General features: G+C 36.6%; 5 protein-coding genes across 5 annotated transcripts; 2 read left to right on the top strand and 3 right to left on the bottom strand.

The window, feature by feature from the left end:
• The first annotated feature begins 1,028 nt into the window (after window positions 1-1,028).
• LOC145913639 (uncharacterized) lies at window positions 1,029-7,171 on the top strand. Its single transcript, XM_083001370.1, has 5 exons — window positions 1,029-1,420; window positions 3,875-3,930; window positions 4,780-5,080; window positions 5,470-5,586; window positions 6,229-7,171. The coding sequence occupies exons 1-5, from the start codon at window positions 1,075-1,077 to the stop codon at window positions 6,357-6,359; spliced, it is 951 nt and encodes a 316-aa protein (XP_082857496.1). The 5' UTR covers window positions 1,029-1,074; the 3' UTR covers window positions 6,360-7,171.
• A 62-nt stretch (window positions 7,172-7,233) lies between these two features.
• On the bottom strand, window positions 7,234-10,016 carry LOC145913035 (splicing factor C9orf78 homolog). The gene is made up of 8 exons (XM_083000549.1): window positions 9,895-10,016; window positions 9,659-9,776; window positions 9,413-9,570; window positions 8,963-9,086; window positions 8,760-8,839; window positions 8,387-8,520; window positions 8,225-8,305; window positions 7,234-7,797 (listed from the first exon to the last, which is right to left on the bottom strand). Exons 1-8 carry the CDS (start codon window positions 9,981-9,983, stop codon window positions 7,694-7,696), a joined length of 888 nt encoding a protein of 295 aa, XP_082856675.1. The 5' UTR covers window positions 9,984-10,016; the 3' UTR covers window positions 7,234-7,693.
• Window positions 10,017-10,020: 4 nt separating this feature from the next.
• Window positions 10,021-14,617, bottom strand: LOC145913034 (NAD-dependent protein deacetylase sirtuin-2-like). Its single transcript, XM_083000548.1, has 11 exons — window positions 14,504-14,617; window positions 14,191-14,322; window positions 13,920-13,961; window positions 13,755-13,861; window positions 13,327-13,383; window positions 13,186-13,254; window positions 12,828-12,951; window positions 11,539-11,610; window positions 11,255-11,387; window positions 10,996-11,115; window positions 10,021-10,753 (listed from the first exon to the last, which is right to left on the bottom strand). The coding sequence occupies exons 1-11, from the start codon at window positions 14,568-14,570 to the stop codon at window positions 10,573-10,575; spliced, it is 1,104 nt and encodes a 367-aa protein (XP_082856674.1). The 5' UTR covers window positions 14,571-14,617; the 3' UTR covers window positions 10,021-10,572.
• Window positions 14,618-15,811: 1,194 nt separating this feature from the next.
• On the bottom strand, window positions 15,812-17,310 carry LOC145913834 (cornifelin-like). Its single transcript, XM_083001593.1, has 4 exons — window positions 17,148-17,310; window positions 16,825-16,981; window positions 16,357-16,514; window positions 15,812-16,125 (listed from the first exon to the last, which is right to left on the bottom strand). The coding sequence occupies exons 1-4, from the start codon at window positions 17,271-17,273 to the stop codon at window positions 16,021-16,023; spliced, it is 546 nt and encodes a 181-aa protein (XP_082857719.1). The 5' UTR covers window positions 17,274-17,310; the 3' UTR covers window positions 15,812-16,020.
• A 1,678-nt stretch (window positions 17,311-18,988) lies between these two features.
• Window positions 18,989-27,084, top strand: LOC145913430 (integrin alpha-1-like). Its single transcript, XM_083001081.1, has 24 exons — window positions 18,989-19,071; window positions 19,153-19,273; window positions 19,501-19,621; window positions 19,778-19,881; window positions 20,034-20,223; window positions 20,519-20,697; window positions 20,834-20,901; window positions 21,095-21,349; window positions 21,580-21,813; window positions 22,454-22,651; window positions 22,739-23,027; window positions 23,160-23,302; window positions 23,541-23,761; window positions 24,234-24,372; window positions 24,434-24,544; window positions 24,623-24,711; window positions 24,908-25,000; window positions 25,406-25,520; window positions 25,691-25,801; window positions 26,011-26,154; window positions 26,279-26,392; window positions 26,533-26,622; window positions 26,753-26,890; window positions 26,952-27,084. Exons 3-24 carry the CDS (start codon window positions 19,533-19,535, stop codon window positions 27,033-27,035), a joined length of 3,198 nt encoding a protein of 1,065 aa, XP_082857207.1. The 5' UTR covers window positions 18,989-19,071; window positions 19,153-19,273; window positions 19,501-19,532; the 3' UTR covers window positions 27,036-27,084.
• The last annotated feature ends 243 nt before the right edge of the window (window positions 27,085-27,327 follow it).

Consider the following 27,327-nt stretch of genomic DNA (forward strand, 5'->3'; position numbering starts at 1 on the left):
AGAAAACCTTTTCTGGTGAAAGGTTTGCACTCAGTTCTTCCATCCCTTTTTCACCAGAGAAAGCATCGAGGTTGTGGTGTATTACAATGCCGGTGGTGTTACTGCGGTTTCTTAAGGAATGGAGGTGTGTTGTGGTTGTTTTGTACTCCTAAGTCGGTTTAAACTCAAGATTTATGGATTTGGGGCATACAAACCTCTGCAGTGCTGTACTTTCTTACTTATATGTAATATACCTGTTATGTTTAGAAGTTTGTTGTGTGACAAAAACAAATAATATGTTAGACGAAATCGTGTGAAAAAAGTATTTTTTGCGTGACTAGTTTTTGGGAACGTAACGTGCATTTTTGTTAATTTTTAAACTAAAATGCAGCCAGTTAATTGTACCTCATTTACACTGGCTGTATTTTGACTAGTTTTAATATGTCACTATACTGTTGCACTGAATAACGGGTAGTATCTTGAAAGCGTTTGCCATTGTTTTGGGAAGATTCAACAACCAGTCAAGACGCAGTGCCGTTGTGTTTAGCATAAATTTAATCTTACAAGCTGCATGTTTACGAGATTGTCACAGCTGGATGGAGCGCAGCACTATCGCACTTACAAGCTTGGAACGAGATTTACTTAAAGCAAAGGGCTTAACATCCGGATTAGGCTTTAAAACTTTTCCAAAACAGATAGATTGCATGTGGTAACCAGCGTAGCGTATATTTGATAGCGGTTTGTTGTAGACAACATGTGTGTGTATGATACAACATACAATTATGTTGTACTTGGTCAATTCAGACTAGCATGGGGCGTTCTTTAGTTCTGCTTTGGTTCCGGCAGTGGTCTTCAAACGATACGCTATCACGCGTATCTGCACGCCCGCGTTTGAACAAAGGATTTCGAACGTCGAGGCTGCAGACGCCTCATGCAACGGCTTTGTTTTGCTTTTGTACCCCTAATCTTGCGTGCTGGGCGCCGTAAACGAAGGCGCGAGGTCGATAGTCAACAAACAATTGACGGTCATTGTTTCGACGCGCAGGGTGCGGTTTTAAGACGTAGAACAAAGCGCATTGTGACGTGCCAATTGCAATGTCAGAACAAGAAGAAGTCCAGATACCAGAGCAGACTGGTGAGGAAAACCCAGCGCCGCCTACAACTGAGCAAGCAGAAGCTACCCAGGAGCCAGCAGAAACTACTCCAGAGACAACAGAAACTGCCAAAGAGCCAGAGGTCGAACCCGAACAAACAGAGACCCCGTCAGAAGTACCACAGACCGCCGAAGAACCACAGACCGTTGAAGAACCACAAACCGCTGAAGAACCACAAAGTGCCGAAGAACCCCAAGCGACCGAAGAGTCCAAAACCGAGGAACCCGAAACTAAAGCGGAAGAAAAGCCAGAAGAAATGGGAGAAACGGCCCAACAAACACAAGATGGTAAGTTCTAGTTTGTGCTTTGTGACGTAAGACTAAAAAAGAATGTGCTTTATCCATAAAATTCGATATCCGCCAAGACGAGTAAATGCGCATTGCGGCAGTGGGAAAAGAGAGTACAAAGGTTAAAATACTAGGCGTATGGTCAGTCAAACGTGACTCAGGGTCAGGGAGATGGTAGGAAAGAGTGGAATAGTCGTTAAAAAAAATTTGTTCAAAAATACTCATGGTTGCGGCTTCGTATAATGAGTAATAACACGTAGATAACATTCGAAACTTTGCACCAAACCGTCTTAAACGATTTGGATAGTTTGAATGCGAGTTAACCCGGAAATGTCACGAAACGAGGAAGAAGGACAAGAAGCCGAAACGTCTGTGTGTCGATCATAACAATGTTTAAGTTCAAATATGGAAGCGTACGCCTTCAAGGTATATTGCATTACGGTTCTAAAATGTTATTTGGATTATTCGTTGAGGTTCAGATTGACAGTTACCACCGGCTTGTATTTAAAACAAGCACACTGTTTTTGATCACTGCACAGTAGCTGAAATTTGTGAGAAATTTTAGACACATTGACAGAATTTAAAGGTCACTGGTAATTACGGCAGAATGATAACCTTTTTTAGAGAGGCGTGTGTCGATAATTTATTATGCGTGTAAATACGTATTGAAATGTACATCGCAGTGCGCCGTATGATTAACAACACAGATTTAATGGAAATCAGCACGTTTAGAAAATAAATGCGTTTCTTAGAAATAAGCATAGCCGGCTAGTATAGTAGTATGAAGCGCAGTTAACTAAAGCAGCATGCGTGCACTAAATGCCGGGTGTTTTTCAAAATTGTGCAACTTTTTGCATTTTATTGCCTAACATACAAGTTCTATTTTTAGAAAAGCCTTCCGCTATTTCTCTAAATTTAACTTAAAGTCTTGAAATAGCGATATTACAGTTTAATGAAGTCTATTACCACTAGAACGTAAGATCTTTTCAAAAATCTTAGGTAAAATTAACTTTCGCACTTCGCATGGCATGAATGCACATGGCTTATCCAAAGCTGAAAGAGACACTAATTCAAATGTTAGCTCGTGGTATTTCATGAACGTTCACTCACTGCCCCGAATGCCACAGCTGGCCAAAGAAAGTTAAGCACTAACTATGATGTAATCTCTGCGACGCAGTGTGAAAGGTTGTCCGTTCCATTTCGATGCAAATGTCAGACCCGCCCGCCAATGGCGACCGCCCAGTCATTATACCCGGCATGTAGCCGTTGTTTATGCATTACAAAATGCTGTTGGTAGGGCGTGGCAAGTGATAGCGGGAGCAATAGCCAGCTTCCTCGCGTTTGTCATTAGACATGGTACGCTTGGCGGATGCACACAACGGGGGAGGTCGACATGTTCGTTTAGTCAGCGCTTTACACGCAAGTTAGTCTGTAGCTTTCGCTTGTAAATCATACCCCGATAACATGTTGATGCTAAAAGCGAGGCGCCCAGTTGGGTTTACGATCTCGTTCAAGCATTTCTTGCAATTGTGAAGATCTTTCGGCTGTGAGATGAGAGTTGCAAAAGGGGAGGGGGCTCCCTGCTCCTTTAAACGCTTGCTGATATCGAGTCAGACGAGTTACACGGTTCGACTGTAGGTTTAGACGCTTAGTGTTAAAAGTGACGCACTGACATAAGACTTTTCGCACAATTTCTATGTCTTTCTGTTGCAGACAAACAGTGTTGTAAGTTAAGGGTTTAGCGTACACATATTTGGTAACTACGAGAAGCGATGGGAGACCAAGTACCCACCGGTAAGAATAAATATGTAATCGTTTTTTTTTTGGAGAAAGTAAAGTTTTTGACATCGTTTGATTGATTTTGTCTAAGCACAATGATCCCATGGCATCAACCAACAGACGAGGTCGCAGATGTCATAAAAATGGTCCTACCCAATTTTGTCACAACAGATCATAATAACGTTTGATGCAATGCAACAAATCGCGTTTTGGTGTTCATTGGTTTATGAACAAGTTATGAAACAGCTGAAATAGTGTTTGCGGAAAATAGGAATTTCCTAATGTGATGAATGTTGTTTTTTTTGCTTGGGAGCAGACATTCAACAAAACACGCGGAAGTAAATTGTAGCCGTTGCTTTGGATTGCGCAAGTGCAGACGGTCTTATGACTAGAAAGTGACTTACTCATACCACAACAATACGCGACAGTGAAAACCACTTGCTCTGGCTTTCCGCAAAATGACTAAACTTCTTGTGTTGTTTGAATGCGCCTCTGCAGGGTTGATTCAAGTGCGTCTTCGCAGACATTTTCCACGACCCGTAAGATATAGCTTTACTGTATGATGGAATGCGGCTTGCAACACGCCTTTTAGCGTACTATTGGCACCCATACGCGTTTATATCTATTGATGTAGTAGTTTCTGAATTGTATTTAATTGATCCATTTTGCTTTCAGATGCCCCCGTTGAGACCCCTGAGGAAACCCCAGCACCAGAAACACCCGAACCCAAGGTAATTTGCAGTAAAATGCAAGATGTTAAAATAGCGGAATCTTGGGATTTTGTATTGCGCGGGTTTTTTAAATATCTACACTTTAGGACATTTGTTTGGATAATTGTTGTCGGTAAAATGTTTGAACATTGTTGGTTACAAACCAAACAAATTGAAAGTGAGGTAATGTTCAATTTTCACTGTTTAGTCACTTCGCCGCAGCAATTCCAGTTTGTTTACGTTCCATCAATTACCCCCTTTACTTTGTGGAAGTTGCTATCAAATGACAGCCAACTAAAAACTGTAGGCGTAAGGTCAGTTTTAAAGGAGGTGTAACACTATCCTTCACGCCAGCACAAAAAAAAAAAACATCCCCCGAAAGACAGCTGGTGATACAGTGTGTCGAGTATACCCGCGTTGCACACTTCCGCAAGACTTCTTTGTATTTAACCGCACTTCTCTCGCAAATCGTTAAAACACACGAGCGCGCTGTTCAATTTCGCGTCGGCGCGGGAAGCGTAGCATTGTGGGTAACGACTTGCTGGAAACGATGCCGGCTTGATATCAATGACATTTGATAAACGCATTTTTCGGGACCACGTCATCGATTGTGTTTGGTATGGCACATGTAACGTATAACGAATCATAAAACGTGATGCAAGGCCCCAGAAGGGCGTTTGAATAACGCAATCAAAACGTACAGAAATGTTGCTGTGTGTAACTATAGGTAATAATTTGACGTCACTGAAGCACGATTTTTTCGTGTATAACTGGGGTCGATAGAAAATATTTCTTAATATAATTACATTGTATACAAGTGTGGATCTTTTGACTGGTTATAACAACAGCGTTTATTTACATCTTGAACAGGAGGCTGAAAATGCCGAACAGGACGAAGTAAAAGAGGATACGCCAGCTGAAGAACCGGCAACCGAACAGACGGAGGAGACGAAAGCCGAGGAAACAAAAACGGAGGAGCAAGGTGAAGCATCCGCATCCCCTGAAAAAGGTGAAGAATCCGCGTCTCCAGAACAAGGAGAGAGCTCCAAGCCAGCTGAGGAGAAGAAAGAGGAACACAAAGAGAAAAAGAAGAAGGGAAGACTCTCGGGCAAATCCTTTCGCAAAGTTTTTGGGATTTTCCGACCCAAAAAGAAGGACAAGCCTGCTGAAGGTATGTTATGTTTGCAGAAATATCAGTTACTGCCTGCCAATGGTAACAAAAGGAAATTTTAATCTACGTTTATGGCTCATTTGCGCAAAAGCATTTTTTTGCAATAGCACCAGAATGCCAATTGCATAAAAAGGTGTATGATTATTCACGTTTGTTCAAAAAATGTTACGTAAACAATAAATATTCCATAAACTGGAAAATACGTCACTCTGTTAATAATAAACTTGCTTGTATCCTTACAGCAACACAGCTATGAACACTATTTACGAATTTGCTTATAATTCTGAGAATAAAGAGACTAGGCCGTACTGTCGATGTTTTGAACAGTATGGGTCATTATCTTTATTCTCAGTACATAGTTATCATTTAGTAACCAACGTTTTCCGCAGCCGAAAAGAAAACCGAGACACCGGCGGAAGAAAAAGCAGAAGCTGAACCCGCAGCGAGTGGTGAGAAATCCCCAGAAGAAGCTGAAGAACCCAAACAAGAAGCTGAGACCAATGGAGGTGTGTATCTACGAAAATATTCATGCAACCTTCATAAATAAACAAATGAAATGATATATAGCTGGTGTTACCACAACGCCTGTTCCTCTCGGCGGATAAACGACATTAAATACTAAATCGTGTTACCCACTAGTGGAATGTACGATTGAACCCGTTAAACCACATTGTCTGCCTCTTTGGTAGTTAATTAATATTGAAAGCCAAACGTCATGTGTACGTATAGTGACCTCAACGGTCGCCCTGTACACTGCACGCCGTTATCTCCAATTGCAATTTACGTCACCCGACAATGCAGAGGTCGACTGAAGGTCATACATGACCAAGTCGCAGTCCGTGTGTTTCCTATCCAAAATTGTCAGTTGGCAAAGTGTCAAGGCATAGTATCCGCCACTGAACACCGATATAAAGTAATTATTAAACAGAAAAAATAGAACGAATTAAAGTTGCTGCAAATCTGAAAGTAAAACAACCCAACACCAGGTTGCATACGAGGTATAAGGGCTTTTCGCGTAAAACGCCTCTTATATGGTTCAATGAAATATTACGTTTGAACAAAACAGAGTGTAGGCCTATAGTTGTGTTTAGTTACAACTTTTATGCTTGTTCAAATAGCACTAAATATGTTTTGAAATACCCATTTAGCTGCCCCAACCGAAAACGAAGCTCCAACAGAAAATGGAAAGCCGTCGGAAGAAGAAACCCCTGTGGAATCCAAAGCCCCCGAACAGAATGAGGCAACTGCAGACGGCGCAGCAGTTGAAGCTGCTGGTTGATCTCTCCAAGCTAATAGGCGAGAGAACACTAATCCAGACCTCGGCCAGAACACCTGTATAGATCTCGGTGTCCATGCAACCACGCCATGTCGTCGAGGATATTTTTCGCCTCTTTTTTTCTTCGTTTTTTTTCACGTTTTCGAGCAATGTGGGCACCTTACTTCGCTGCTTTTTTGTACATATTGTGACGTCGGAACAAGGCTCTGATGGGCCTTTGTTTTGATTTCATTGTGTTCAATTCTACGTACTATTGCCACAAAGAAAACCTGCACCTAACAGAACTAGTATTCTCTCACTTTCGTACGTATTATTCCGGTCACGGACCAAAACAGCGTCATCAACATATGTGCGTGTGTTAGGGTACGTGTGCATGTATGTGTTCGCCAGCATGTTTGGGTTTTATGTCATTTTATCCTTAGTTCATAGCTACTCGCAAGACCTTATTTCGTAATGTTTTAGTTAACATCTTAACTTCGCAACTGCTGTCACAAAGAAACACTTTTTGCGCCAAGCTGTGTTTTGTCATTGTGGGCGAAACAGCAGCATCAACGGCAAAAACCACTTGCTTGTTTAATCTATCCATACTTCCGCGGTTTTTGGCGGAACTACACGTCATCATCTTCATCTTATCATCGCACTAATACGAGTAACTTCAAGCTTCGTCTTGCGATCGGGTCCACAATCTTCAATGCAATGGAATTTTTGCTCGTATGCGCAGATGCCATTTTTCGTACCGCTGGTGAGTGAGTCAAGTATAGGCTGTCGGGGTTAGCCCTGCAGCTGACATGCCAATATTGCTAATAAACAAACCTAACACAATGGCAAGAGAGTGTACCTTATAGCTTGTAATTAATGATAAGGACTAAATGCTGGTACAACTGACCTACAAATCGGAGGCATTCTATTCGAAAATACCACGGCAGCACGCACAATGCAACAGTACAAGTGAATATAAAACAGCAAAAAGTGGATTTCCGTTAAAAAATTGATTGCTGTAAGAACTAGAAAAAACATCTTTTCACATGTAGAGGACAGTAAGGCAGTCAGAATATTCCAACAAAATCATCATAGTTGCACATGTGAGTGAAAAGCAGTACATTTCACAACAACAGTAGCAGCAGCAGAAATTTGAACAAGTTTCTGCTTTACCCGTTTGTTAAAAAGTTACATTTTCATGTGAATAAAAAAAGTATCACTTCATCAAATTGTTGGACACAATCTACAAGCTTATAACAACTGGACGCGTTTTCTGCAACATACACTCCCCACTCAGTTGCAGTATCCGCCTCGTTACAATCTGTGCCACCACTTGATGTAATCATTCCCTAGACTTTTCAGTAACGCCGATTCGCCTTCCGGAATTTTTCGTAGTGAAAATCATCGGTAGAAGTACCAGCTTTGCGCTTCTGGGACTGGGGAACGTCAGTACCTGGTCTTCCTTTTATAAAAATCGGTACATGTTATTTGTTCGCCTAACAGACCAGGACCCGTGACACTGACAAGGTTTGTCTCTTTTTGTTTCACAAACTTTCTTGGACTTTATGGCAGTTTTGTGCTTTTAAAGATACCTTATTCTTCTAAAAGTAATGTTTTTCACAAAGAAAGACTTTCAGAAGATTAATTGCTGTAAATTTTAAGAAACGCATGTGCTTGTTTGGTCCAGAATTTAAACCTTTAATAAAACTTTTCTACTAAAAACGTTTATCCATGTAAACCATCAACAATTTAATTCCATATCGATTTGAGCCAAAACATAATTATTACTTCATTTTTGTAGCCTTAAACATACTTTTTCCACCGTCTGCATGCTTTTTTACATTAGTTTTTCATATAATTAAATGACTTCATTGGGGAAAAACACAAACCTGGATCACCGACAACTGGTTGTGGTTTTTCAACAGCTGGTTCCTTTTCTTTCCGTTTGTTGTAATTTTCATGGTGCATGACTGCAATATAATTTTAGCCATTACCGCAATGATAACACTGTAAGTTGCCATAAATATGTAAGATTTTAATTGTTAACTTACATCTTTTATGCTGGACATAGTTTACAGCTATGTTGGAAGGAACAAATGACATTTTGTTTTCTTTCTTTTTGGACATTTCTTTGACTAGTTTCTGTTTGGCGTCCTCAGTTCGTTCAATGTTTTTAATTTTAGTTCTGAAAAGTAAAACAATGGTTCCAATTCAAATTTGCTTTCAAAGAATGCCTCCAGTGTTTTTTTGAAAAAAAGGATTACAACAATCCCGGCATAGAATTTGTATGAACAGTTATTAAATTGGCTCCTGTTATGCATATGCTTGTGACAAAAATATTCCAAAATTACTTGTAAGGTTTTCAACCAATAATTTTATGTTTGCACTGAGAAATTATAAGTCTGCAAAATCCTTAAAACCCACTCAATTCCCAAGTCAATTTCAGGAATTCCACTCAGCATTTGGTTAGAAAGCATTTCCTCTGAATGATCTTTGGCAGCTATCTGCAACAATAAGTATAATGCATGGTAAATACAAATAGTGAGAACACCTGCAAGTTTAAATAGTGTACAAAGTCTAAAATATAGAGAAACTGCCAACACAACCTAGTTTCAATCAATTTTTACCTGAAGATGATCAGGCAGTTGGTAAAGTTGATCTTCTGCCGATTTTATTTTTGATTTTTGTTCACCATCTACATCCTCAGTTTCTCCCTTCATTTTCTTTAATTCATTCTCCACATATGCTGTCCTGTAAAAATTGGCAACAGAAAGACATCAGAAAAATAACTTTTTAAACAAGAAACAATCAGTATTTCAGCCCGGCGTTCTTATCCTGTATCCCTGCCTGTATTTATAGTTTTTAGGGACTTTAAATTAAAACAAATTAATATAAACCGTACTAACAATATAATGCTATTCTTGCGGCCAGGCATCCTCTCATTATCACTTTTATATTGTTTAATGAGGCATCTTGTCATTTAAAATAGACTAGCAGAGAGATTTCCAAACCAAAATCAACATAAATAGGATGCAGTACAATATCTAAACTCAAGTTAAAATTCCAACAAAATTTACAGTTCAGAGTCTTCATCTCTTCGGTTGGTTTCCACAGAAAACGTCGAGCCAAGGCTTGTGACGTCCCGGTCGACATCCTCATACGTACGATCTCGGTTGCGATCTTTGACATTTCGCAAACTTATCAAACCTCCTGTCTTTAACTTGAAGGGATCATTCTAAACAATATGTAGGTCCTATTGTCGATATGTAATAAACAAAGAATTAGGTAAACAACTGCAATGGAAGTAACACAAAATCACTTACATCCATGACCATTTCATCTGCTTTGGTGAGCTTCACCCCAGTGGCAAGCGAGGCAGCATTCACACCCATTTGTCTTTTTCGCACCTTTTGCAGTTCTCTTGTGGCTTCAAGCAGATCACTACACAAGCAAATGCGAACATAAATACTCTGTGTACAATTATATGATGCACCTCTCATCACAGCAAAATGTTTTATTTCACAATGAAAATATGTGTTATGTAATTATTTTCACTTGCCTTACGGTTTCTTCATTATTTTCCTCTTCTTCATTTTCACTCGATGACTTTCTCCGTCTTCTAAATTGCTTGTTTTTACCACTGGGCATTGTTTTTATACCATGTTTACTACGACAAATCAACAACCTACAATAAAACAAAACTACTTTTACCACATAAAAAATTAGGCAATGTATGACCCTAGATGTTTTTTTGATGAAAAATCTCAAAAAAGAACAAGCATATCTATAATGTGGGTACAATTAGTCATAACTAATCAAATTGAAACAGTTGTAACCATGTTAGTGAAGGTAAAACATGTTATTATAACATTGGTTGTACACGATCCATACACTTAACGACAAATTAAAATTAATATCTTACAAAGATTTTTTTTTTTCAATGTGATTTAGCGAATACTTCTGCAGTAAAAGTAAAAAGGCCACAAACAAACAAAAAATAATGACACACAATATAACAATAGTTCAATTGAAAAAACCTGACTACAAATAAAACTGTTGAATTATGCAAAGAATAAAATTTGGTAGATAAACTGTGAGCACATCCACATAAAAAAATTTCACCAACGAAAACAAAGGGTAAAACAAATTACATTTTATAGTCAGTTTTTATGTAAACACTGTTAACTTCATTAAACTGATACAGTGTTCACTTGACAGTAAAAAGCACAGAAGACAGTTATGAACTTGAAGAACTACACTGTGATGTATTCTGCTCTTCGGTGGATTGCTGTTTAGGTGTTGCTTCATTGGCAGTCTTTTGTGGTTGTATGTCAAGCTTGGTGAGATCCTCAGCCCACTTCAGCTTTTCACATAAATCTCTACAGCCATCATCACAGTCTCCCAGTAGTGCCACATCCCTGCAATGCATTTTGTGTCATTACTTTTCGCTTGAATTTGTTCTACATGCCCAAACAAGTCCTTTAACTTTTACACAACATGCACATTATAGAGTAAGCTTTGCTTGCGAAAGAATGACAGAAAAGAAAGCGTATACACACATACAAGCTTTCAAAAAATCACATTATATTCCAAGTTTAAATCCAATAACCAGTCATATAAGTTTTGTGAAAATGAGTACAAGAACAAGAAAGATACAAACCTGTAGGCTTTTTCGGAGTCAAAATCCAAACCGGACGAAAATCCCATCATTAACATCATGGGGTCCGTTTGTCCGCAAACCTCACGATTGATTAAGAGTCGTGGTGTTGTGGTCTTAACGCTAAGGCAGATAAAGTAAACAACTTAAAAAACTCCCTTAGGGAAGACAGGAAAGACATACATAAATTCTTTGAGACATTGTCTTTCTGAGCTACACCATTCAAACAATAAAGATGTTGGGTTTCTAAAGCAGGACTTACCCTCCAACCAAAGATGCAAAGGGTTGAACTTTCAGTGAAGTGCCCATTATAATAAGCAGGTCACAGTCCTGGAAGTCGTCATAACGCAAATCGAAAAACTTTTTCGGCAGTGCTTCCCCAAAGAACACAATATCTAAAAATAAGAAATGTTTTTTTCCTGTCTACTAGAATTTGTTTTATTTTGTTTGATAATGCTTTAACTGAGTGGCAAACCTACACAGTTTTATTGAAATCATAGGTTATCCTAAAGAAAACATATTTATAGCAAGATGATTTGCTTTTACCTGGTTTTATAAGTCCACTGTTCTCTTCTTTGCAATCCTCACAGTAGGGAATTTCATCTTTGAAAATTTTTTCTGTCAAAACCATACAAGTTAGATTATATTCCAGTTTATATTAGGGATGCACCGAAAGTTCGGTTTGCCGAATTTATTCGGCTGAAACTAAGGTTTTTATAATTAATAATTTTTATAATTAACTTTTTTACTGCATGTAACGATTGGAATCATTGTTCAAACTGCACCCATGTGTTCTTTTTATTTGTTTATTGTCACCGAAATGATGAAAATCAACTTTAAGCAGCTGGTACAGCAGTCAAGGTTATTTTTTAAGTGCCAACAAAGGGATAGATTAGATCCAATACAGCACATGTTTAGTTTAAATTTATTGAGTTTGAAGAGATCGATACCAAAATTAGTTTCAGTTTATTTGGCCGAATTTATTCGACAACTTTTGCTGAATATTCGGTTTCGACTGAATAAAAAAAATGCTGTTTCGGTGCATCACTAGTTAATATCATGAAAGTAAAATTGGGATCAAACTTTTCACCACACAGCAAAAATTTAAACTAGTTTATGAAACGTTTTAAAGTTTTTATGTGAGATAAGCTGGCATTCACACAAATGTAATATTCCTTAAACTTGACAATCAAACATTTGACATCTATACAAAGTTTAAGAAACACTATAAAAAGTTGTTTTGAAAAGTGTGTATTATCACATACTGTATCACCTATATGCGTAAAAGAACCATAATAATCAATGAGAGCTGCAGACTAGCTGATAGACGAGCAGGCACACAGATTTCCACTTTGTGGTACCTTCGGTCAATCATCCGTTGGGTACCAAACTAGGTACCAATCAACAGAGCCGAACCATAAGAAGCGCCCTATGGCCAAACAACTGTTTGGGATCCGATAGTGCTATCGGTCACAGTCACCAGCTGTACTGATAAGACCTTGCAGGTCGAAACAGTGTGCAAAGTTGTCTGCAGTTGTAATATGATTAGGGTGAAAGCTGAACCAACAGTATTATTGGATCCCAAACAGTTGTTTGGCCGTAGTGCGCTCCACATGGTTCATCTTTGTTAATTGGTCCCTAGTTAGGTACCCAACAGATCGACGATTGACCGAAAGGTACCCCAATGTGCCTGCTAGTCTGTGCCACAGTCACCAGTGGAACTGAGACCTTACACGCCGAAACAGTGTGTACACCTGTCTGTAGCTCTGTATCACCTATATGTGATATTTGGCTACCAATGTGTAGCTGTGTAAAGACAAAAGTGAAGAGTCAACCTTTCATCCACTTTCTGTCGTACTCTTTGTTGCAGTCCACACAATGATTGGTGTAAAAAGAACCATGGGCTGCAACAATTTTCCCCTCACTTAAACCAGCTTCTTGCTCCAGTCCATCAATGTTCTGCCAACATAAACGAAGAATAACAAAAACGAGACATATAAAATCTATTTCTATTCTACTTGCGACTTGCTTAGTAGCTGTAGAGGGATATATAGCCCTCGGTTAGGCATTGTTTATTTATCTGCAACAGCAAATTACTTTGGTTCATATATATAACATATAAAACATAATATATATAATAAAATCTGCTGACTTAAATCCGAGGCTTGTTGCTTCATTATATATCTATTCTACCTGGGTGTAAACACGGCGAAGCTTCCCTTTCTCATCAAGCAATTTCAAGAAATAGTGACCAGTTGTTGGCTAAACACAGAGGTTTATGGAAGGTATTTAACACAAAACAGTGTTTACTCCATATTTTTTTATGACTTTTACCTTATAATTTCCTGGATACAGCTCCTTGGCCAGAGTGAAGAATGGCTGGGGGTTATTCTGTAATATAAAAATAATTTTACATTTTTGATAAATGATGCTCTTAAATCTTCAGTGGATGATACTTTTAAAAAAAGAATATTTTATAATTTGAGTTTACATTTAAAGTTGCTAAATTTAGATTCCTTGTTCACAATTACTTCAATGAGTTGTTTTATGTACTTTTATGTTTTGTGTGGAAAACACCAATGCCTTTTCAGAAGCAACTAATTTCAGCCATCAGTTGTCAGTGACTTTACGGACATTATAATAAGTTTGGAACCAAACTGCTTGGAAACCAGTGGTGCCCATTGAGACATAATGATCAAAATGATAGTACTGTCTGCAGCTTACACTTATATCTTTGTGTTGACTTCTTATGCTAGGTGTACCTTAAAGTAATTAATTTCAAAAATATCTGTAGGGTGTTTCAGTTCATATTTTTGAAGGTTGTCATACAATCCAGTTCCTGGGGTTCTAAAATCAGGAATTCCAGCAGCTAAAATTTAAAATGAATATGCTAGTTTTAGATGTGCAAATTTATTATATAGGCTTACCTGTTGATATCCCAGCACCACACATGACAATGATGTTTTTGCCTGAAAGCATAAATGCTGGTTAAAATGTCTTTGAATAATATATCTTTAAATACCATGAAATAAACTGATTTGGGAAAGAAATTTAGTTGTTTTCTTTAAAAAATATATAAATTTCTGGCTCAGTTAATGCAATATTTTGTTTTGGGAAAAGTTAAATATGAAGACTTGCTCATTAAATGTATACACAAGAATTTGGCCCTTGGATGGGAATTAAATATGAAGCACTTACATTTGTCTGACAAGATGTAACGAGCAACCCCATCAACAGAAAGTTCATCCAAAAGTTTTTCAGGTTCTTCCACTTCTTCCTCGGTTTCGGGCTTCAAATGAAACTTCTTTAGAAGACTTTGCAACAAGTCCACTAGCAAAAATAAAAACAATTACTGACTTATGCCAATACCTCAATAATTCCTTATTTTCGCTCAAATTAATGGACCAACCAGTCAAACAAATAATTAATACTAGAACAAGTAAAGTGAACTAAAATCTCCTAATTTTTTAAACTCCAAGTTAAAATATGCATAAAAGAATAAAATTGTTACTTGGAGATGTGATTTCAGCTTCTGGTTCAGCTTCATTACTTTGATTTGCAGAATCGGACTCTGACATGGTAGCCTAATGATTTAGTCAATAGTAAAAGCTACTTAAAACTGGCTAAAGAATAGAAAAGGTAAGATATACAACAAATACTATTTCACATTACTCTTTCCAACATTGTTTCACAGTAATATTTAATTGAACAATCAAATTTTAGGGCAACCTTTAAATACCACTGGTCCACTATTACAATAAAAATGTGATGCAGGTGGGGATGGTACACTGGTCTGGTTATGCATTTATTTTCTAAATCAACAATTACTACCCACAAAATACAGAAATACCTAACATAGCAAGGCAAATCGTTAGCTTTTCTGGGCAATAAATAAATCCTCCACTTCTTACAAACTTGCCCACACGACAGAACAGGAAGCTACACATTGTACAATTCAAAACGAAAAAATTAGTCATGAGCTATATAAAGCCCAGAATGTATTGTTATTCGCATACCATCAAACGATCCTTTGGCACTGTATTAGGTTTCATAATTGCAAAGGACTCATTCAAAATTGCGCAAGCAAGTATTTGACAGAATAGCATTCCTTGTTGTTTGAACAACCAAAAAAATGAAGTCAAGCTTTTTGATTTTTCCCCATGCGTGACGTATTTCACAAATATTCGCGGCAAATTTGTGAACTGGTTCGCAGTATTTGTCGCTGATCCGATTAGAATATCCATTATCCAGTAACAAATTTCGTCAGTGACTTTTTCACTTACAAATTAAATTTCAGAAATAGTTCCTGTTATTAGTAACGCAGAAGAGTACACAGCGTTTCCAGTGCGCGGCCAAACAATTGACTCATTTTCAAGATTTCGCACCTGCGTTTTTTTGGCCACACTGGGATTTGAACCCCGGACATTATGGGCGCGAATCCCGAACAGGTGTTCTTCTAGGTATATGGGTTGGCAGATCTTCCAATCGCCCGCTGAAGTATACATATGCACCTGCGGCATTGTAAGACAGCCATCTAGCGGTAATAGTTTCTTTTCCCTAAAGGCATTTTGACGCTATTGCTTTGTGGGACCGCTTGACACATTTGGAACCAGGGACAGATCCAGAATCTTTGTTTGAGGTAATAATAGCAAATTTTGTCGTTAGACCAGAAGATAGTGATCTATATCCCCGAACGATCGCCCTTTTCGCCTCCTCCTGGTTCTGGCCACCATCTAGAACCCATGAGACATGAATTCCCATTGCGCACTCCCATATTTCTATATTCCTCTCGCATGGTTGCATATCACCAGATTACAAATTAAACTTTTAATTGATTTAAGAGCACCATCAGTTACACAGCACCACATCATGTACAAAAACACATTGTCGTTCAAACTTTTGTCAAGTTTTCTGTGAATACAAACTTTAAGAAGGTAACATTAACGATAGAACGTTACCCAAAGGAAGAAACTATTCAATGTTAGTAAGAAGTAGTGAAAGACAAGTCAGAAGAAGTTCTGCTGTTGTTTAACAATTTGGCTCGTATTCGAGAATATCCATCTCCCTGGACATTTGACACATTGAGCACGGCAAGCAGAATGTAACCATGACGCAATCATCGCAGATAGTCCCCTAGATAAAAGAAACCCTTCACTTTATCAATACAAACAAAAACCAAAACTTTTGCACCTTTTGATCATCAATTTAATTCCTTATTGGGAACCTTATAAAGTGGTACAAAACATTGACGAAGTTCGCTTTATCGATGGCATTGAGGTATTATAGTTATAAATTACGATTGTTATCATTGGCAAAGAGCAATCAAATTTGACAACATTAACTAAACCAATAGGATCCCTTTACCTTGATATTATGGATGCTTCGGAAGCGTGTTCTCATGGCCAAATGCCCTCCTGGAACGCACCCGGCTCCATAACCAGAACAACCAACGCAGCAGTTCTCACCCATTCTTGACGCGATAGTTGCGTAGAAGCAATTTCCCAGAATGGCCGAACAAAAACCTTTCAACACAAACATTCTTTTGGAAACACTGTTCTACAGTTAAGTCAAAAGATTTAATAGCCTGCCAGGTGTATTTGTATGAAATGGAAAGTAAGTTAAAACGGCCAAGAACGCCATTCCGCAATAAGAATTCAACGACTGGTGTGTTTTAAACAATTATAAAAAATTAAATGTTAATAAACTTATTTTTTAAGAAATCATTTTTTTTCGTGCAAGTTTAATTGTCCCGGTAAAATTGTTATTTACTGTTTATAGGGACTAAATACGAATTTTACTCTAGATGCTACAAAGACAATAGGAATAACTTACAGCTTTTCAAGTCGTCTCCGCAGTCGCATTGTCCAGTATTCCAGTTTCTCAATTGACCCGGTTGTTGCGTTACAACTGTTGTTGTGACGGTTGAAACAGGTTGTTGTTGTACAACCGCTTGTGTGGTGGCTTCAAAGGCCATATTATGAGCTGCCATCTTTATAAATAAAAACATTACCCAGAACTTAAAATGGAATCGCTATTTGATTTTGAGATAAAGTTTGCAGAAATTTAATTGAAATAAAGTTTTGCCTTCATTTCAAATCCTATAACACATTAGGTACCGCCACATGGTAGCTTTTAAATGTCGATTTTTGTCTTACCTTTTGTACTTGCAATGAACGTCCAAAAAATAATACCGAATATCCGCACAAAATTTTCGTCCACTTTATTACCTTGAAACACAATTGAAAACAAATTAACTCCAATGTCCTTGATGTTATGTTCATTGATATTTGTTGCCAGATTTCGTAAAAAATTGCCACATAGCCACACCACAAGGTAAAGATTAAACCTCAAGCTCATCTACAATTCCACCTGACTCCTCGATTTCAAATTGCGTTTTGCAAGTTCGTACTCTTATATTACAAGCTAATAACTCTATGTGTAATAGTGTGGATTGGGTTGCACCAACCGTCGTGGAGCAACTGCTCATTCCAGTGTAGGTAATCAAAGCGCGACGCAAATTTATATCACAGAGATCCGTTGGTTCAATTGTCGGCTTTTGAAAGCGCGGCACCCGAGTCGCGTTTTGTTCTGATATTAAATTTCGCATGCCGAGGTTTCGTTAAGAGGTTTGCTGTGACAACGGAAGATACCGGACACCAACAAAGGATTCATAATTTCACCAACGCCCGTTGTTTTCTCTAGAACTGCAGAAAAATAGGTATTTATTAAAAATTTCCCTAAGTCATTAATATTTGCATTTATTAAAATTTGTTTCGTTTACATCAAGCTAACAAGGCGTAACGTGTTCGTAAACCTACACGTTTATATGGCATAGAGACATCGTTGAAAGAAAAACGTTACCACATTGCGAATGGAATCTCAGTTCGATCGTGCGCCACGGTTATCCGGCATATCACGGCTGTGAGATTCAGCCTTTGAACTGTAAACACCCTCGTATGTAAAATACGTGAAAATTATTGCGTCATGTAAGGTTTTTCTTGGAAATATGATTTGTTTAACAAAAACAATTACTTACATAAACATACACCGACATTGTTTGGTTAAATTGAAAATGCAAAAAATGCTTTAATCTTGTATATAAATCGTAATGTTTGCATTAAATAAAAAAACAATTTTTAAAGGTTTTTGAGACCTACACATATATACCATACTTCATTCAGGACAATTTATTAGTGTGAAAAGGACAATGCCCTGCCACATGATCGTGTAATGTAACTATACGGGCGTTAAAACTTATACAAGCAACTAAAGCAATGTGGACGCACAGAAACGTGATAAACTATATCAGGTCATCTGCATTCTATGACTATTGAAGACGCCCATGCATTAGAAGGGGTAAATGATAGTTTGTGAAAGATGCTCGCAAGGTATTTTGTGGCGACTTTAGTCACATTGTCACTGCTTTCATGCAGTTTAGGCGGAAACGTTGAGGTTAAACAATTCCACCAAGTCGTAGCTCTCAAGACACAAAGAAGACGGTCTGTTTTGGGTTTCGGTACATCTTTGGCGATAACAAAGCAAAGGTATATACATTAAACATTCTATGACAAATGGAGACGGTAAAATTTCTTATGGACAACGTCATTGCGGTTAGGGTAAACCTATATTGAAGTTTTTTATTTATTTTCTCAATACAGTAAAAATGGATTATCAACTTTGTACGTTGGTGCCCCTTTATTCCGAACACCAAATCAGAAAAGCGACGAACCTGCTGATGGTGCACTGTATAAATGTGTTTTAAACGGGACGAAACCTTCAAGAATTGCTTGTCATCATCACATCGACTTGGGTATGTGTGCTTGTTACACAAACACAGCAAAGGCGCTAGAGGTCAAATTGTTTTCTAACAAAAACTTTTGCATGAAACATAAATTTTCGGAGATATTTTTACACTTGAGCGATTTTTGGAACGGTTCAATGCACTTGATTGTCAGAAAAGGGAAAGTCCCGTGTTTTGATATGTTTCTTGTTGAATGATTGAATGAAAAGTTTTAATTTTTTCAAGAACGCCGTGGAGGAATTGGTCTGTCAATCGATGAGCGCGATGGGAAAGTTCTGGTAAGATCTTATAAAACTTTAAATCAAATACGTGCAAGCTAGCAAAACAAATGTATCACATTTGAAACATGGAACGTTTAGGTTTGTGCCCCACAATTTCATTTCAACTGTTGGAATGCAAGAATTGAACAGAGGCAGGTTGGTGCATGTTACACAGTGGAAAAAGAACGCTCTACAGCAGTTTTGTCCTCAATCGACGCATGTAAGTTGACTGTATACAGATGGGAAAGTTTGTAATTTGCATGCTGAAGGTTTTTTTTTCAGGAAGGTTACTTGTATGTTAATGCATTAACTGATTGTTTTCGTGCAGATTATGGCTGAATTTTTGCGACTTTTTTTTAATCTGGACTGTAAACCAGGATTATTTCGATTTTTAATGTACCTGCAGTTTACCGTAAATTCAACAAACAACTGAGTTTTTTACTGCAGCTTGTCCCGCTGGCAACTTGACACTGGACATAATGTTTGTTCTTGATGAGTCTGCGAGTATCCTTCATGAGGACTTTAACACAACCTTGGTTTGGATCACAGAAGTTTTGAGAAGTTTCAGGTGGGCCTTAAACAGAGTTTTTTTGTTGTTATAACTGTGTGTTTGTACATAAAAAATAAATAATTACTGTAACAACATAGTTGCAAATGTAAAATTTGAAATGGTGCTCACCTGCACTTTTCTCATTTTCTGATTACATTTTGCTTTTTTTTCCAGGAGAAGCATTGACCAGGGCAGTGTTCATGTTGGTTTGATCACCTTTGCTGTCAAGTCCACGACTAAATTGGAATTACAATACTATTCCTACAAAAACTTCACTGGTAAAAGAATTTTTACTCTTGCAAAAAAACATATGTATATTGACAATTATTTGTCCTAAACCTCATTTAAATATTTAAAAAACACAATGCAACTGCTACTCTAGCAAAGACATTTCTTGGCTAGTGGTAGAAAACAGCTGTTTTATGCACAGATTCTGTGATAAGGATAGCCCATGCTTTTGGTAAGGCGACCAAAACTCCTCTTGGTATAAAGCAGAGTGCTGTTGAGTTTCAAAGAAACAAGTATCGAAGAAAAGTTCCTAAAATGATGATAGTTGTAACGGATGGAAAAGCAGACAAAGGATTAGAAAATGTCCTTGCTGATGTAGCTAAGAAACAAAGGTTAGAAATTTGCACATAATAAAACAAATTATAAAATCTTGCATTTTATTTGTAGAGTTTATGAGGCATAAAATGTTATTTTTAATGCAACTCTTTAAGTAGTCTAAATTTAAAACAACACAAACAAGGTTTAAAGTTGAACAAATAAAATGTTTTTTGAAAATATTTTTTATATGTGCCTGATGAAGCCAACATGGAAAAGTTTTGTTAAAGTGTCTACTTAAAAAATTTAGCCAAAAGTGCCACATTTACATTACCAGTAAGGATTTCAGCTAATAGTTTTGTGCAATTCAAGGGATGGAAACGTAACTATGGTTGCTGTTGGCGTTGGTAAAGATTTTAGTCATGAGCAGTTGCTGTCAATTGCTGGGAAAGAGGAAAATGTATTAAAAGTCAGTTCCTTTAAAAACCTGGACAGTATTTTGGAAACCCTGCGGCAGGTTATTATTGAATCAGCAATCACTATTTTAGAAGGTAAAAGTTTGTTTTCTAACAAAAACTGTGTGCGCTTTAAAACTGTACATTTTAATGCTGTTGTTTGCATACTTTTTTACATCACCATATGTATTGTCCATAAAGGAGAAAATTTAAGGGTCATATGTTACAACAGGTGCCAACTCTAATGCAACAAATGATTTTGCCCAAAGTCAGCAGGGACTTTCAGCTCATATTTCCCAGGTAATAAGTTCACTCCTATGCTTTGTTCAATCTGATTTCTTCATATGTCAGTTGTTATTTTTACTCCAATTCCATAACTTATGTACTATAATAATATTCCCATCGTTTCTTTCTGTAAATCATCTTTTATCTTTGTAAAATTTCAAAACTGTAAGATAATTTTGGCAAAATAATTCCAAATATTCTGTCTTAGAGAAAGCATGTTTTTCTTGGTGCCCCTGGGTCATTTGATCGCATTGGTTCAGTGTTTTCATATGAAAGACCAGGTCCAACCATTTTTAAAGTTGATCCAGATTTTTTCTTTGATGGAAATGTATCAAAAATAGTTGATGACTTGCAATCACTGCAGGACTCTTATTTGGGGTATTCATTAACCAGTGGATTTTTTGTCTTGTCCAATACGGAATTTGTTGTTGCTGGTATGCCAAGATACAATTGCATAGGCACTGTAAGTTGCTACAGGTAGCATAATAATTTGTGAAGGTATATAGGTTACTAACATACTGGCAAGTAAAATATATTTTATGTTGTTTGTACATTGTGTTCCGTATTATGAACAATATCATTACATAATATAGGCCCAGGGTATGAATATTTGTTGCATTAGTTCTATGCAAATGTAAATCACATGAATGTCATGAAATTAAGTGGAGTTCACTTACTCATACTTTTATTCAGGTGCTCATCTATGAGCCAAACTATCTTCGCAACAGAATGAGACTCGATCTACCAGTCCACTTACAGCAGCTAGGCTGTTACTTTGGACACTCAGTGCTGGCTGTTGACATAAATAACGATGGCCTGGATGACTTGCTTGTTTCCGCCCCGCTATACAGTGAAGCAAGGGGTTTTGATCAAGGAAGAGTTTTTTATTTCATAAACAAACCAAGCAATCCATTGACATCCATGGTTGTAAGGCGGTGTTGATGTTTTTTTCTGCAAACCTCAATTATATGTGTGTTTTTCCCAAACTGATTTACATATAAACAATGTTGACAGCATAATGGCAGTTGTTTTAGACAAGCTTTTACCATATTAAAAATGTCAGGGCATAACTTCTAATACAGTTTTTTGTGGCATATTTTTTATTATCCACTGTGTACAAGTACCGTATTTTACGGACCATAAGGCGCAATTTAAATCCTTTTTTTTCCTCATAAATTGATCGTGCGCCTTATAAGCCGGTGCGCCTAATGTATGGATCAAGTAGTGCTTTATTGCCTACACTCAAAACCAGTACCGATACTATTATAAATAAACCACCGTCTTTCACAATAAACTACGGTAAAAGCAACTAGCAACTGTGATATTCACTAGGCTCATTTTTTCTTTTGCTCATTGTACTATTGTGACTTGCTTACATTTATTACGTAACAAGTAAACTTTTATTAATGAGCTTTATACGGTAACCCATACTCCTTAAAATACGTTGCGTTCTATAGCCCGGTGCGCCTTATCTATGAACAAAAATCTAATCAAAGCAATTTATTGACAGTGCGCCGTATAATCGGGTGCGCTATATGGTCCGTAAAATACGGTATGTGCATTTTAGGATGGCATTTCATCGGAAGTCCTCACTGGATCAAAAGCATCTGGAGCACGATTTGGAATGTCACTGACAGTTGCTGGGGATATCGATCGAAATGGATATGTGGACATTATTGTCGGTGCTCCACTTGAGGAAAATAGTTTCGGAGCTGTTTATGTTTACTATGGTTCTTCACAAGGGTTTAATGATCAAAGCTATGAGGTGAGTTACCAAGGATAAAATGTTCTTTGGACCAAAATTTAAATAAACTCACAACTTATTGGCTCCAACAAAATTCTGACTTTGCAGAGAATTGCTGGAAAGCAGTTTGGTGCCGTAAAATATTTTGGTTATGCAGCAGTCGGAAATGTCGATGTTGATTTTAACCTTTACCCTGACATACTGGTAGCTGCTCCACTGAGTGACTCAGTAGTAATTGTGCGTTCTAAATCAGTTGTAGAGATTAGCACAAGAATTGAAACCACTGATGAGGCCATTGACATCTTGGAATGCTTATTGCACTCAAACGATACATGTCTTGTGTTTGTATTATGTTTTGCTGCGAGACAAAGAAGTGGAGATACAGGCCAAGTTTTTGGTAAGTATGCACATATGTATGGTGATTATATGATTTATTTGCCCTTGTAAGTGCTAGTCTTTTTTTGCAACAATCTTTTTTTGCCTTTACTTGTATTATGGTAAAATTTGATTTTATTGATTTGTTTCACAGATATAGTGGTCGACATTAACCTAGATGCACTAAATAGCTTAGATGTAGAAAAACGTCTTAGAATGGATGAAAAAACTTCCAGACAAATTGTTGTACAAGCTTCACACAAAGAAAGATGCCAAACTTACAATTTGTTGATTAATGTAAGTTTTGTTCGTGTTAAAGTGGTTGTTATCGATTATATACATATATATTTCAAGGTATTCATCATTAATGTAAGTTTTGTGTGAATTTATACAAAACACTCACAAATTAATTTATTTTTAAGTTCACATGTTTTTTTTTCATTTCTGTAATCTAAGGAAAAAAAATTACATTTTACAAATAATTTTTATTTACACATAATTATGCATTATAACACACCTATAAAATCTGTTGCAGACACAGCCATTTCAAGATTTGGAGGATCTTGTGGCTTTGTCCAAACCCATGGAGCTGCTGATCAATTATTCCTTAAGTGATGAATTGGAGAATATTTCAATGTCTCCAGTCCTTGATAGAATGTCTCCAAACTCGTTGAATAATACGTGGATTGTCAAACCTATTTGTTCAATGGATAATGCAACTTGCAAAAGTCATTTGAACATTACTGCATTTTTCTCGTAAGTTTTATGGTAAGAATTGCAATGCTAAGCTTCAATTCTGTATTATGCCAACAACCTATTGTTGCAATAGTATGGAAAATCTTGCATTTAATCTCTACTAATTGAGTCTTTTGTGGCTTTAAGAAACATCTTTGCTTGCGTCTCCTTTCAACAGGCATAATTTTTTATGTAAATCCTCATGTTTGACAATAATATTTATGTATATTATTGCAACAGGTAATTGTAATGAAATGACTGAAAAATATTCAGGAGGGGCGTGCTTTATGTAAAGTAAAACTGAATTTTTTCTTGACACTGACTTTTTGCAACTCATAACATTTGATTTTTAACCACCCATTTGGGAAGCCCGGTTGGAAGCTTTGTTTGGTTTTGTCTTATATTTCTATGCAAATCACATTATATTGTAAACAGATTTTTACCTGTTCTCATTATGTGACTGGTTTAAAAATCTAATTTTTGTTTATTTTAGAATCGCAGATTCACAGAACCCAGTTATATATTACGAGAAGTCTGAATTGTTTTCAGTGAAACTGGTTGTACTAAACAATGGACCTGATCTCTCCCATTTTACCACAGTGAAAGTTGTAGGAACTATCAAACCAAGCAAGGTAGCCTAATGCGTAACTTATACCACATGCAAAGTACATACGGCAGTTAAATTTTTTCCAGGTTATTGGAGACTGTGCAACACTGGCATCTAACCAAAGTCAGGGAGAAACAACTTTACATATTCAGAATCCATACCTTCCCGTGAAGAATGTGTTGGAATCTCAAGCCAGTGTTAGTAATTATATGTGTTAGATAGTCAATTCTTCGTTAAAGTAAAAAAATGTCTTATTTTTCTGTTTATATTTTCAGTGTGGATTCATTCTACAGTACGACACCCAGCTTCTTACAAGTGACTTGAGACAAAATAAGCTGGAAATTGCTGGCGAAGTCTTTTCAAAGTAAGTTGTGTATGAAAGGAAACATTTATAATTACTATAGTTTTTTTTCAAACAAACAGCAGTAAGGTACAACATCCAAACAGAAAATATGCATTTTTTTAAAAAAAAGCATGTATTGTTTTAGCAAACAAATTAGAACCTGGTTGAAGTTATTGTAATTGCCTACATTGAATTTATATCACATTTTTGGGTGCAGAGGTCATCCATTCTTGCCATCAAAGACACCAGGAAGTAACACCTTCCATTTCTCCAGGGATATTCGTTATTCGGTTCCATTGATTTTATCTGGGTAAAACCTTATTTGCTTATTTATACCTCTTAATGAGCCACCAACTCAGAAACTGTATTAATAAAGTACTTCAAATATTAATAGTAATAGTTACTAAATTGCAAGTAAGATGAAAGTAAAAGATTTAATGTAAAAGATCTATTTTGGACAAAACTATTTATTAGATTGACGTTTCGGTCTTTAGTCAATCAACCTTTAATAGGCACATAAGTAATTTGCATACCAAATGTCTCTGGCTTGTTTATAATCATAATAATAGTTACGTAAACTGCAGGTGAACGATCGACACTTCATTAACTTTTGTCATTTATTATATAAAACTTTACGAATATTTTGTAAAGACAATTGGAAATAATGTTATTCTGGATCTAATATAACAAGAGAATACTAAAACTTTATATGCAGAGAGTCTATTCCAAGCACTGTTTACTACAACTACACTGAAAGAGGAAGGATAATCTACAGTCTGTCTGATGCTAGCATGGGTGGAAACAAAACTAATGTTTTCCATCAATACAATGTAAATTAAATTTTAAAAACTTTAATAGCTATGCATTATTCATTTTCATAGCTGATGTTGGTAACATGATTTATTGGTATATTAATGAATTTATAGTTTAATTGACAAACCAAGTACATTTTTTTAAGAGAATAATTTTATAACTTTAAGAACATTAATGTATGTTGCAGCTATTAAACCGAAACCCACTACCGCTGACTGACCTTCCTCTGACATTCACATGGCCTTCTCATACTATGCAAGGAGAACAACTCCTCTACCTTGTAAATTTTGCTTGTGGAGTAAGTTTGCTCACCTAAGTACTATTACTGAATGAATTGTCAAGCTTTGTATAATTCAGTATATTATTATTTTAAAAATTTTATTTTACCTATTGTTTCAATTCATAGGTGCATATTCTTTTTACTTGACTATTTCGCGAGTTCAACAACCCGACCCACATTGGCTTTTTCAATATTGCATCTTTAAACTATGTCCTTTATTTTTGCAGTCTACTTTTTCATGTAAATGCAACACAAGGAATTATCTCAATAGCTTTAAATTGCCTGAATCTAATGCTTCTGTGATACTGCTAAATGATGCTTACCCTCTGGAACTGGATCCTCCAAAAAATGACACCATACCAGAAAATCCCGTACGTTTCCTGTCAAGGCTTAATCTTTACTGCTTGTACAAAAACGTTCGAGATCAAACCTGACAAATATTTTGTGAAAACTAAAACCTGTAAAACTATTTAATGAATTTATTTTGTGTTGCAGAACTGTCAGAATGTAAACTGTAGCAGTTTCTCCTGTATTGTGACAAACTTGACTGCTTTCTCCACATTGAAGATAACTGCACAGTATAAAGTTTGGCTTCCCACATTCCTAAATGTATGTAGCAATACTTTTCCTATGATTCTTATTTTTGTCTTTAGAAAATACAAACGTTTTTTTATAAGTATATTTAATGTTATAATATTCATATTTGTACAGTATCTGCATGCCTTTTAGTTATGGTGAATATTTTGCAGAAAAGTACGTCATCCAACTTATTTAGTTCAGTCATAATAAATACTTCCCACTTAGCTCTATTGGAAGGTGGTGGTGCGTACAGAAGTAAGGTAAATTGCATATTATGTAACAATAGTCATCATCAATCTATTGTATAGTAGTCTTTTTATAAAATAACTGGTTGTTTAAAATAACTACTTGTATTTTTCTGTGTAGTTTTGAACAATGCTATGTTACCAGGTGATTACACATGTCATTGAATATGAAACTCCGTTTAATGATGATGTGGTACAACAGCCTGTTAACATTTGGATTATTATTGGATCCATTCTTGGAGGTCTGTTGCTGCTAATTCTGCTTATAATATTAGTTTGGAAGGTATGTGTTGTATTTTTGTCAAACAAAAGTGGTGAATTCCAGGTCAAACTTTCTTTTACAGGGTGGCTTTTTTGAAAGTCATTATGGGGAACTTTTACAGGCACAGAGAGTGGAAAGGCAAACATCACAGAGCGTAGTTGAATAAATACATTTAATGCAGTCGTGATGTATGTTTTTTTTAATGTTGACCATGTATTCAACTCACAGAATGTTTGTTCTCATATACAATTTGATTCATACTTATACGCTTGAGGTGCTGAGTATCATTGTTTTATTTACACCTTCCAACAAATCACGTCAAGGATCATATTACTGTCATGCACATACTTCTCAATTATTTAGAAGTACGTTTTACAATAGTTGGGACTATACCAGTTTTCATTCATTAACGTTTTACTTACGAAATAGTTAATTTCGGCCCCAACGCGACACGCGAC

Source organism: Ascidia mentula, chromosome 9 (assembly GCF_947561715.1).
Source record: "Ascidia mentula chromosome 9, kaAscMent1.1, whole genome shotgun sequence".
Classification (NCBI taxonomy): domain Eukaryota; kingdom Metazoa; phylum Chordata; class Ascidiacea; order Phlebobranchia; family Ascidiidae; genus Ascidia; species Ascidia mentula.

Bases quoted from the DNA above. Each gene is read 5' to 3' on its own strand.
- LOC145913834 (XM_083001593.1), bottom strand. From the start codon at position 17,273: ATGAACATAACATCAAGGACATTGGAGTTAATTTGTTTTCAATTGTGT. The intron at 16,982-17,147 runs GTAAGACAAAAA...TTATTTATAAAG, and splicing joins GTTCATTGCAAGTACAAAAG to ATGGCAGCTCATAATATGGC. The intron at 16,515-16,824 runs GTAAGTTATTCC...TTGTGTTGAAAG, and splicing joins CGGAGACGACTTGAAAAGCT to GTTTTTGTTCGGCCATTCTG.
- LOC145913430 (XM_083001081.1), top strand. From the start codon at position 19,533: ATGTTTGTTCTTGATGAGTCTGCGAGTATCCTTCATGAGGACTTTAAC. The intron at 20,224-20,518 runs GTTAGAAATTTG...GTGCAATTCAAG, and splicing joins GATGTAGCTAAGAAACAAAG to GGATGGAAACGTAACTATGG. The intron at 24,712-24,907 runs GTAAGTTGTGTA...TTTTGGGTGCAG, and splicing joins GCTGGCGAAGTCTTTTCAAA to AGGTCATCCATTCTTGCCAT.
- LOC145913034 (XM_083000548.1), bottom strand. From the start codon at position 14,570: ATGTCAGAGTCCGATTCTGCAAATCAAAGTAATGAAGCTGAACCAGAA. The intron at 14,323-14,503 runs GTAACAATTTTA...TATTTTTGCTAG, and splicing joins AGCTGAAATCACATCTCCAA to TGGACTTGTTGCAAAGTCTT. The intron at 12,952-13,185 runs GTAGAATAGATA...TTATGTTGGCAG, and splicing joins TTCGCCGTGTTTACACCCAG to AACATTGATGGACTGGAGCA.
- LOC145913639 (XM_083001370.1), top strand. From the start codon at position 1,075: ATGTCAGAACAAGAAGAAGTCCAGATACCAGAGCAGACTGGTGAGGAA. The intron at 3,931-4,779 runs GTAATTTGCAGT...CATCTTGAACAG, and splicing joins CAGAAACACCCGAACCCAAG to GAGGCTGAAAATGCCGAACA. The intron at 5,081-5,469 runs GTATGTTATGTT...CGTTTTCCGCAG, and splicing joins GAAGGACAAGCCTGCTGAAG to CCGAAAAGAAAACCGAGACA.
- LOC145913035 (XM_083000549.1), bottom strand. From the start codon at position 9,983: ATGCCCAGTGGTAAAAACAAGCAATTTAGAAGACGGAGAAAGTCATCG. The intron at 9,777-9,894 runs GCAAGTGAAAAT...TTGCTTGTGTAG, and splicing joins AATAATGAAGAAACCGTAAG to TGATCTGCTTGAAGCCACAA. The intron at 9,571-9,658 runs GTAAGTGATTTT...CATATTGTTTAG, and splicing joins CAGATGAAATGGTCATGGAT to AATGATCCCTTCAAGTTAAA.